Source organism: Vipera berus, assembly GCF_964194415.1.
Source record: "Vipera berus genome assembly, chromosome: 4".
NCBI lineage: Eukaryota > Metazoa > Chordata > Lepidosauria > Squamata > Viperidae > Vipera > Vipera berus.
The window spans coordinates 82660575-82670709 of NC_138206.1; the positions used below are offsets into that span (position 1 = coordinate 82660575).

Consider the following 10135-nt stretch of genomic DNA (forward strand, 5'->3'; position numbering starts at 1 on the left):
CTATTCAATTTTTAAGAAATTAAGTGAAAAAACTATCTTCTGTGCTTTGCAAATCAAATACAATTCAGTATTCAGCCTTAGTAGTTTTATACTTTTCAAGATTTATCTACATATTTAATAATATATGTAGAAATCTTTGTGTCCCATTTTACAGACACATATTATGTAAACTAGTATATGTTTGCTAAGATTAAATTTAAAAAATTAATTATGATTTGTCATCATTTGTGAAGCCAACCTATCTTAGAGATAATGTATCACTAAGATCCACATAAAAATCTGAAAACATTCAATAGAAAAATTCAGAAAATCTGAAATACAACAAATACTTTTTTACAAATCTGTATATAGAATCACTCTCAGTCCTGATATTACTTTTGTGGGCATTCATGTCAAGTAATATCAAAAGTAATATTAGTAAGTCTGCACCCACCTAAGAATATCTACTTATGAGAGGTAAATGTGCTTTTGAGATTCTTCTCAAGTATATTACTTATAAATGTCCATAGCTGTAGACATTTACAACAGTAGTATTAACCTCTGAATAACATATGCATGTATCAGCATACAAAATCAGGATATATCAAAAGCAAGACAATTTTGCGTTACATGCTCCTGCTTTTCCTGAAAGACAGAAATGGTAACCTCAAGATGTCTAATGCTTGTTTCCAGAATGTTTTTCCTGGTGATTTCTTCGTTTTAGAAACTAAAACTTACTGGGTCAAATCTCAAACTAAGCAACATAAATATTTCCTAATTTTGGCCTTGATTTACATCTTTAGGACTCTTGAGATTTGATGTGTCTATACCCAATCCCAGTATATGAAGTAATCTGTTTCAACCATATATAATATATATATACATATATAATATATACATGCTTCCATGAGATTTTATGAAATGTTTCTGTAGCTGTTCTTAAAACTATTATCCCCTCCTCCTTACAAGAGGAATAATTCTCCTCAGAAGCTGACTTAAGAATAGATTTTCAGCAAGAAAGTGTTATAATTGCCTTACATTATAGTAGTCCATTACCAGTCTCTTGGCATTATCATTTTTGGCACTTTAAAACAAGTTGGCTCTCCAGACAAAACAAGGCATGCAAATAAATAAGAAATTCTGGATGGCATAATGCCTTTATGTGGGAAAACTAAGATCATTTACTCACTAGAAATGAATGATCAGATAATTTGAGTTGCTCAGGTTTTATGCCAATGCAGAAGTTACATATAAAGCACTCTATTTTCTGTACTTTTTAAAACCTACCCAGTTTCAAGGCAAGAATGTTGCTGGCTGAGACATAGTGGCATTATAATACTTTTGCAAGCTTTTTCTTTCTCTGCAGACCAAAATTATCACTTGAATGATTTACAGTGCATTTCTTGTTTCAAGCATGTAAATAGGGTCCTTTCAACTGATTGCAATAATCCCCCTCCAGTAATTACTTCACCCAAAAGCTCTTCATTATGTCCTGTATAATTGCTATTTTATAAACCAGTTTCTCCTTTTAAAAATCTTTTGGCTGGAAACTTTCAAACATAGCAATCAAGAAAGGAATGCTTCTTTTATAATGGCCATTTGCATCTTTCAAATTTTAAAAAAGTAGTCTTTTATTCTATATTAGGCCAAATATCTTCAAAATGTTTTGTTTGACTATCAATATGATTTAAAAAAAACAACAATCTGATCATTATGGAGAACCATTATAAGGATTAAGACTCAGCTTTAATGACTTGCTTTGCAGCCTGATTCATGTTCAAGAGACTAAAGTCCTCATTCAAATACAGGAGTTACAGGAGTTGGTATTCAGATGTCAATCTATTTGTCAAAAGCAGGAAAGAAAACAGCTAGTAGCATGCATTTCATACATCTTAAGTCTCTACAGTGCCACTCATTTTAAATAACTAAGAATCCTATAAAAAAATCAAACTGGTATTTCTACCCACCCACCCGCATATATATTTTTTTATCATAGGCTATGATTCTTTCTCCAAGCTGATAAATAAAAGAACATGTAAGGGGGCCCTCTCTGGGCAGATGTTGCACCATACTAGCTTGAGTGATAAGACTTTCCTCAATAGCACCAAGATGGGGAAGACTGAGACAGAATAAATGTCGGAGGGGGATGGACAAGCTCCTCTTCACTTTAGTGACTCATAGAATCAACGGAGAAAACCTGCCCCAATTTCTGTCGGGATGTCTAGATGCGGAGGAGCCCCGAGACCAAAAGATGGGGTCATCTGAGTGCTCTGTTATGACAGCCTAAGGCGGAATATACTTCGTTAAATAGATTGTGCCAGGAGCGACTTTGCGGCTACCTGGATGAGGAGAAGCGCTGGAGCGTCCCCTAGAGAAGTCACGTCGAACGCTCTTTTCGCTGCTCGGCGGGTAGGAGAGGAGCCTCATAGCCTCTCCGCAGGTAGCCTCTACTTGGTGCACCTGGTCCCGGCTGAGCCGCTCCCGCCAGGCGTGGATGGCTTCCCGAGCATCGCGGGCGGAGATGAGGAAGGGGCGCTCCGAGGAATAGGCGGCCCCGCGGGTCATGTTGAAGACGAAGGCCTCGAGGGCCGGCGGCGCGGGAAGGTTCGCGAAACGCAGCAAGCGGCGCAATTGGGCGCGGGGCTCCAGCACCAGGTCCTCGTAGCGCACTTGCGTGTACCGGCGGCGCAGCCAGGCGGGGGCCCGGCGGGAGAAGATCAAGTCACGCAGCCAGGCCTGGCAGATCACCTCGAGGGCGCCGCCCAGGAAGAATTCGGCTCGATGCTGCTGCTGTGTTCGGACGGCTCCACCGCCGGCGATGGCGGCGGCAGCGGGCGGGAGCTGCCGGCGGGGCAGTCCTCGGAACTCGGCGTGATACTTGCTCCGCAGCACCTGAATGCTCTCCCGGAGCAGAGCTTGTTTGGCCTTGAGTCGAGAATTATGGACGGCGCGGGGATCGCGGAAAAGCTGGATGACGTGCAGGTTGAGGTCCGGGTCTCGCAGCAGCGGCAGGAGCGCCCCCAACTCCAGCAGCCTCACGTCCTTAATCACCATCACCGGGTACTTTCGGCACTCGGCTTCCAACTCCCGCAGCGACCGCGGATGGCAGCTCCGCTCGCAGGCGGCGCTGTCGACGAGGCCCACGTCGGCGCGGGCCCGGGCGGCTCGGGCACAAAAAGGCGCGGAGCAGATCACTTTGTTGGTCCGCCAGCCGAAAATGCTCGCCGTGCTCAGGTTGCCGCTCCCGCTGCCCGACTTGGCCCCGAAGGAGACGGGCAAGGGGATGAGCGGATCGCGGCCGGCCGACGGTGTGGCATAGAGGCGCAAGACCGAGAAGTCGCAGCGGAAGAGAGAGCGCATCATGTCCCGGAGGGCGCCCTGCAGGCTCAGCGCGTCGCTGGGATAGAGCGCTTGCCACAAGTGCCACATGGGCTCGTACAGGTAGAAAACATCCGGGTGCTGATTGAACAGTTCTCCCAGGAAAGACGAGCCGGTGCGCCAAGTGGCGTGCAAGTAGATGTGCCGCTTCCCGCCCACTCTGCTCCGCAGGCTGGGCGCCCTCCGAGTCCCGTCCTCAGCCTCTCCTGCCGCTGATGGTGGTGGCGGCTGCGGCTCTTCCCAGCCCCAGTCGCCGAGCGCCTCCTCCAGGCTGGGGCAGCGGCGGGGCAGCTGTGACTCCTCGCCCGCGCGCCCCCTTCTGGCTCGATAGTTCAGCGTGTAAGACACGAGCAGCAGGAGCAGCAGCGTGTAGGCGACTAAACCCAGCGCAAATCGCCGGTGGAGCTGCCATCGCCACCTCCATCGTCGCCGGCTCTTCATGGCTCCCTCGGAACCACGCCTGAGGGAGCTGTCCTCCCCGCCACTGTCGCCCGGTTCAAAAACAAGCTCAAACTTGAGGAAGGCGGAGGGGAAACGGGGGTGGTGGCCGCTGCTGTAGCGGCCGCCTTCCCGACGTAGAAACACGCCCCCAGTTGCCGGCAAGAGGATGCAAAAGAACGCCCGCGTAAGGTTAAGGCTGGTCTCCTGTTCCGATTATTTGTGGGGGAGGGAGGGGGGAAAGCTGTCGGAGTGGCGTTTTCCCAGCCAGGCTGTATTTACATAGGATGAAGTTGAGTGACAGTTCCCTCAGCATTCATTAACCTCACAAATCTAAATGCAAATTAAGTAATTTAAGTTAAAAAGAGGTATTGTTTATTTATGGTTAAAGCACTCAGTACTTGCAGTTATCCTGTACTCTTTGCCTTGGAGATGAGGATAAATACTGAACAGCATAATCCTTAAGCCTAAAAAGGGTGTATGCTAAGTACTGATGTTGCAAATTCTACTCTGCCTTCTCATCCTTTAATCCTCAAGGTGAGTTGGACACTCATAAGCCAAGACACTTAAATAAGCCAGTAAACTACATTTACACCTAACATTTAGCCAACACCCATGATTTGCAAATGACAGCTGATTTTGCACAATAAAGTAATGGTGTCTTCTGAAGTCTTGAACCCAACAGCAATATAAACTCTTGGTAAAGGGAACAAACATTATTTGATTGGACTGAAACACTCAATTCCCAATACTACTCAAAGGAGTTCAGGGTGATTCCAGCCTACCTATAATCTAACCAACTTTATGGCATTGTGAGGCTACTACTAGTTGTTTTAGGAAAAAGCGGGAATGATTCTTTGAGTTCCTTGGAAAGAGAGAGATATGGAGAACAGAAAAAAAATCAAGCTACAGATTTCTCTAGTCTAAATAGATCACTTTAACTGAAGATGCATATTAATGAATAAGAGAATGATTCTGGAGAAAAGTTACATTTCTTGGTTTCTGCTGCAAAGAACACCTGGTTCCTTGATCTTATTCAATGTAATGTATAAATAGTGTGATATATAAATAATAAATGTATTCCATGAGAAAAGCAGAAGGGCATCTTTACTTGGTCACATAAATTAAAAAGGGCCATATGAGAAGATTTTATTTTTAATCCATTTAGATTTTTAAAAGTAACATTTCTCAGCATTTTGAACTGTACTTAGAAATGCGCCATTAATAATAGCCAATAAAGTATATGTAAAATGAGAAGAGAGAAGGATTGTCTTTTGGGGAAGATGATATGTCACTCCTGTTATACTTTCTCTACATACAAGTGTTTGCACACACATGGGCATGGTATGCAGGTACACACACAGAGAGAAAGCAATTAGGCTTTAAGACAGTCTCCAGTGATAATAATGGAGATCGTTTTAAAAGCTTGATTTTGACTTTTTAAAGGGCTTTTGAAAGTAGATATAATGGAATTAGTTCTCCTCTACTCTGGAGCAGCCCTTCTGTCAGAATACATTTATATTTCATTTCTAACTATCTCCTCTGAGCTAAAATCAAATCTCACCTTCTCCTGGATTCTGCCATATTCCCAAGGGGGAGAGGGAACAGGCATGGGGCTTTATTGCTTTCACTTCCTCCATTAAATGTAACCTTTTGTTCATTCGCCTGTCTGCTATCCATTACAATGTAACCAATTGCTTTCTATAGTAGGCATTCTCTCTGAACTTACTGGGCAACTAGAAAAGAGGGTAGGGGGAAGAAATGCAACCTTCCGGGATCTGGTTTATTTCTCCGAAGAGGTGTGAAGAGTGGTAGAAATGATAATGCTGCAAATGGAACCGGACTGATGTTATATTTCTTTTCCCACAATGGACTTGCCATCTGGAGATTGGCTCATCTGGAACTGGCCGAATGAACTGTGGGGTGGGGTTTGCTTGGGGGCATTTTAAAAATATCAGTCTGTAAGAGAATCCCTCAGATCCTGTCTATTATGACTGCTATCTCCTATTTCTTAGTAAAAGTTCCTGCTTGGAAAAAACTGTCTCCAAGAGCTCTGTTTTCTTAAGATGTGGGTGAAGTAGGTCCTGAGATTAGACAGGATCTGCATTAATAGTCAACCTGGAAGGAAGAACCTTACTGGGGGATTTTGTAAACAATATAACGTCGAACGACAAGGCAGGGAAGGAAGGAAGCCCTATGGAAAGGGAACCTTCCCCCCGACCAAGATCCCACCAGCTATTGGGATCATACTCCTCAGGGGAAGAGGTGGTGGAGGCGTGCGACCACAAACCTCGGCGGTCGATGGGCATTGGAAGGAAAAGCGAGTGGGAAAAGGTATCGAGAAAAGTGACCCTGAGACGGGGCAGCCACCAACCAGAATGGAAGCAAGAGATGGAGAAATCCCTGCACATTAACGAAGAGGATGGGAATTATGCACCACACTCAGACTGGATCCTAGAGAAAGCTATTGACCTGATTAAAAAAACCCTTGGCTCGCTAAGGGATGAGAAACCTGAGCCCCGCAACTGCAGCTGGAGCTGCAGCTGGAAAGACATGGGGGGATCTGGTACCTATAGCCCCGGGGACATCCCCTGAACCCGTAGCTACCACCTCAGCAGCCCCCATCCCCCACCAACACACAGATGGGGATCAGGATGGGAGACAATACCGCCAGCAGTGAAGGCACTGATCCATTCAAAGAGTCCCGCCACTGGAAGCAAAATTCAGGGGGGAGCTGCCATGCTTGGGGTTTTTCTTAACTCAAGTCCTCAGTTACATGGAAGAATATGGACAGGACATCCCCAGCAACAAAGCCTGCATCTGTATTGTGCAATCCACCCTGGACAGACCGGCCGCAGACTGGGTGGTGAACCTGCATGACTCCAACACCCCAGAGCTCAACGACTTCAACCGTTTCATGTCCTCTTTGAGAAGGCGATTCGAGGACCCCCTCACTGATTACAAGGCCCGTGAGAGAATCAAAACAGTGAGGCAGGGCAGATGCCTGGTGGCTGAATATACACAAGAATTCCGGGCCTTTGCCAACAAGCTGAACTGGCCAGAAGACATCCTCCTTAGACATTTCAAAGATGGGCTAAACTACGACCTGTATGATGCTTGCCTGCCTCGAGGGGACCCACACCACCTCGATGACTGGTACGTCCTGGCAGAGGAGGCAGAGATAGACCTTTAGAAGAGGCACTGCTGAGGAAAACCATGGGTCCTCCCACCTCCTGAGCAGATGCGGGAGCAAGCGAAACCACCGGCTACAGCTAAGAAGTCAATGGGCTGTTTCAACTGTGGGAGAGAGGGCCACCATGCCATAGAATGCCGCTCAAAAGCCCCTCAGCACAAATCATACCCATCACCGGCCAGGAGATCAGGGAAGTCCCCAGCCAAACCAAAAGAACCTGCCATGAGGGGGATAGAGGCTGTAGAGTCCCCAACCCGTGTCAAGGAATGGGAGGGAACTCTGGCCTACACCGCAGGGGTGGGGGACACATCGGAGGACAGCTCAGAGGGCGCACCCCTGGTAAGTGGATCCATTCCACCCATCCTCAAGACAGTAACTATATTAGCTCCCTCCATGCCCGAAGCTGTCAAAGTGAAAGCATTAATAGACTCTGGCTACACCCACTGCATAATAATAATAATAATAATAATAATAATAATAATAATAATAATAATAATAATAATAGTAGTAGTAGTAGTAGTAGTTGGAAAGGACCTTGTAGGTCATCTAGTCCAACCCCCTGCTCAGGCAGGAAACCCTATACCATTTCGGACAAATGGCTGTCCAGTCTCTTCTTAAAAACTTCCAGTGTTGGAGCATTCACAGCTTCTGGAGGCAGGTTGTTCCACTGGTTAATTGTTCTAACTGTCAGGAAGTTTCTCCTTAGTTCTAGGTTGCTTATCTCCTTGATTAGTTTCCATCCATTGCTTCTTGTCCTGCCTTTGGGCACTTTGGAGAATAGCTTGAGTCCCTCCTCTTTGTGGCAGCCCCTGAGATATTGGAACACTGCTATCATGTCCCCTCTCGTCTTCATTAAGCTAGACATATCCAATTCCAGCAGCCGTTCCGTATATGTTTTAGCCTCCAGTCCTCTGATCATGTTTGTTGCTCTTCTCTGTACTCTTTCTAGATTATCAACATCTTTTTTACATCGTGGTGATCAAAACTGGATGCAGTATTCCAAGTGTGGCCTTACCAAGGCATTGTAAAGTGGTATTAACACTTCACATGATCTTTATTCTATCCCTCTGTTAATGCAGCCTAGCACTGTGTTGACTTTTTTGGCAGCTGCAACACACTGCTGGCTCATATTTAAGTGATTGTCCACTAGGACTCTGAGATCCCTCTCACAGTTACTACTATTGAACAAGGTACCTCCTAAACTATACCTGTGCATTTGGTTTTCCTTGCCTAAATGTAGAACCTTACTTTTTTCACCATTGAATTTCATTTTGTTAGATAGCGCACAGTGTTTAAGTCTGTCCAGATCCTCCTGTATTTTAAGCCTGTCTTCTGGAGTGTTGGCTATTCCTGCCAGCTTGGTGTTGTCTGCAAATTTGATGAGTTCCCCATTTATCCCTTCGTCCAAATCATTGATGAAGATGTTGAAGAGCACTGGGCCCACAAGAGAGCCCTGGGGCACCCCACTACATACTTCCCTCCATGTAGATGCAGTTCCATTGAGGACCACACGCTGAGTACGGCAGGTCAGCCAGCTACGAATCCATCTGGTGGTGATTCTGTCTAACCCACATTTTTCTATCTTATCAAGTAGAAGGTTGTGATCTACTTTATCAAATGCCTTACTGAAGTCCAAGTAATATCCACAGCATTCCTCTGGTCCACTAACTTTGTCACCTGGTCAAAGAATGCAGTAAGATTTGTCTGGCATGATCTGTTTTTGACAAACCCATGTTGGCTTTTAGTAATGACTTTGTTTGCCTATAGGTGCTTGCTGATTCATTGTTTGATTATCTTTTCCAGAAGATAATCAAAGGTCAGGCTGAGGTCAGGCTGATAGGTCTGTAATTCCCTGGATCTATTTTCCCCCTTTTTTCAAGCCCAATGCTAGTGGGGAACCTGGGCATTCCAGTGAGGAGACTAAAGCAACCAATATCATTTGGCCAGTTAGATGGGTCCATAGCAGGGCGAGGGCTAGCTACCCTAACCACCTTACCAGTCCACCTGTCCCTTGGGAACCATGAGGAAGAGATAACGTTTATAGTGACCCCAGGCATGGAATACCCAATGATTCTAGGGCTGGAATGGTTAAAAAGGCGGAACCCCTGGGTAAATTGGAAGACAGCAGAACTCAAATTCCCTGAGGGGTATTGTGTGAACCTAAAACCACAAAGGCCCCCACAAACCCTAGGATTGGAGAAAGCATCAGTGGGAGAAGAAAAGGGGTTACCAGAAATACCGGAAGAATACCGGGACCTTGCTGAAGTTTTCAGTGAGGAACGGGCAGATGAGCTCCCTCCTCACTGACCCACAGACTGTGCTATAGAAATCAAACCCAGGGCAAAACTCCTGAAGCCCAGGCTGTACTCCATGAGCCCTAAAGAGACGAAGGAGATGGAAAGATTCATAAATAAAAACTTAGAAGTGCCAAACCCAAAGTGGCCGCCCTGGTCCTTGTTCTGCACCAGCCTGCTACCAGCCCTGCAGAAAAGGCAACCCCTTTACAAACGGCAAGAGGCTGGAATTACGCCTGCCAAATTTATTACTACAAAAACAAACAAGACACGAACCAAGAAACAAGAGCTTTGAAACACTATCCGAGCGGTTGCCTTCAGCAAACCAGCCCTCCCCACACATTCCCCTTATATAGAGTTCAGGGCGTGGCTTCTCTCTGCCTCCTTCCGAGAAGCCCCATTGCCTTCCTCTGTTTACTCCTAATTGACTGCCTCCTGCATCGGGCGTCCTTGAACAGGGCCAGCTGTGGGTCATCTTCATCCACACTGTCAGGCTCACACAGCTGGGTCTCCGTGGTGACCAAGTGGGAGGGGCCTGGCTGAGGGCTATCATCAGCAAGATCTTCAACCCCCTCAGCAAGGTCTTCAACACCCCCCTCCTCCTCTGAGTCATCCGACCCAACTGCCGAACCCACAGGCTGACCCTGAATCACAACACTATCCCGCACCGCAGGGCCCTTCCCCCGGGTCTGCCGATCCGGATGCGGTCGGGATGGAAATTGTTCTTGAAAAGTGGTCACCAACGCAGGGGCATGAACGGCGGTCGCGTCTTCCCAGGTGAAGTCCTCTGGTCCGTAATCTTTCCATTCAATCAGGTACTGGAAACGGCCTTTCAGCCAACGGGAATCCCTGA

General features: G+C 46.4%; 1 protein-coding gene across 1 annotated transcript; it reads right to left on the reverse strand.

Moving 5' to 3' along the window:
- Positions 1–2262: 2262 nt before the first annotated feature.
- On the reverse strand, positions 2263–3798 carry CHST7 (carbohydrate sulfotransferase 7; the record flags this gene model as incomplete). The annotated part of the gene is made up of 1 exon (XM_081326385.1): positions 2263–3798. One exon carries the CDS (start codon positions 3796–3798, stop codon positions 2263–2265), a length of 1536 nt encoding a protein of 511 aa, XP_081182511.1.
- Positions 3799–10135: the final 6337 nt, after the last annotated feature.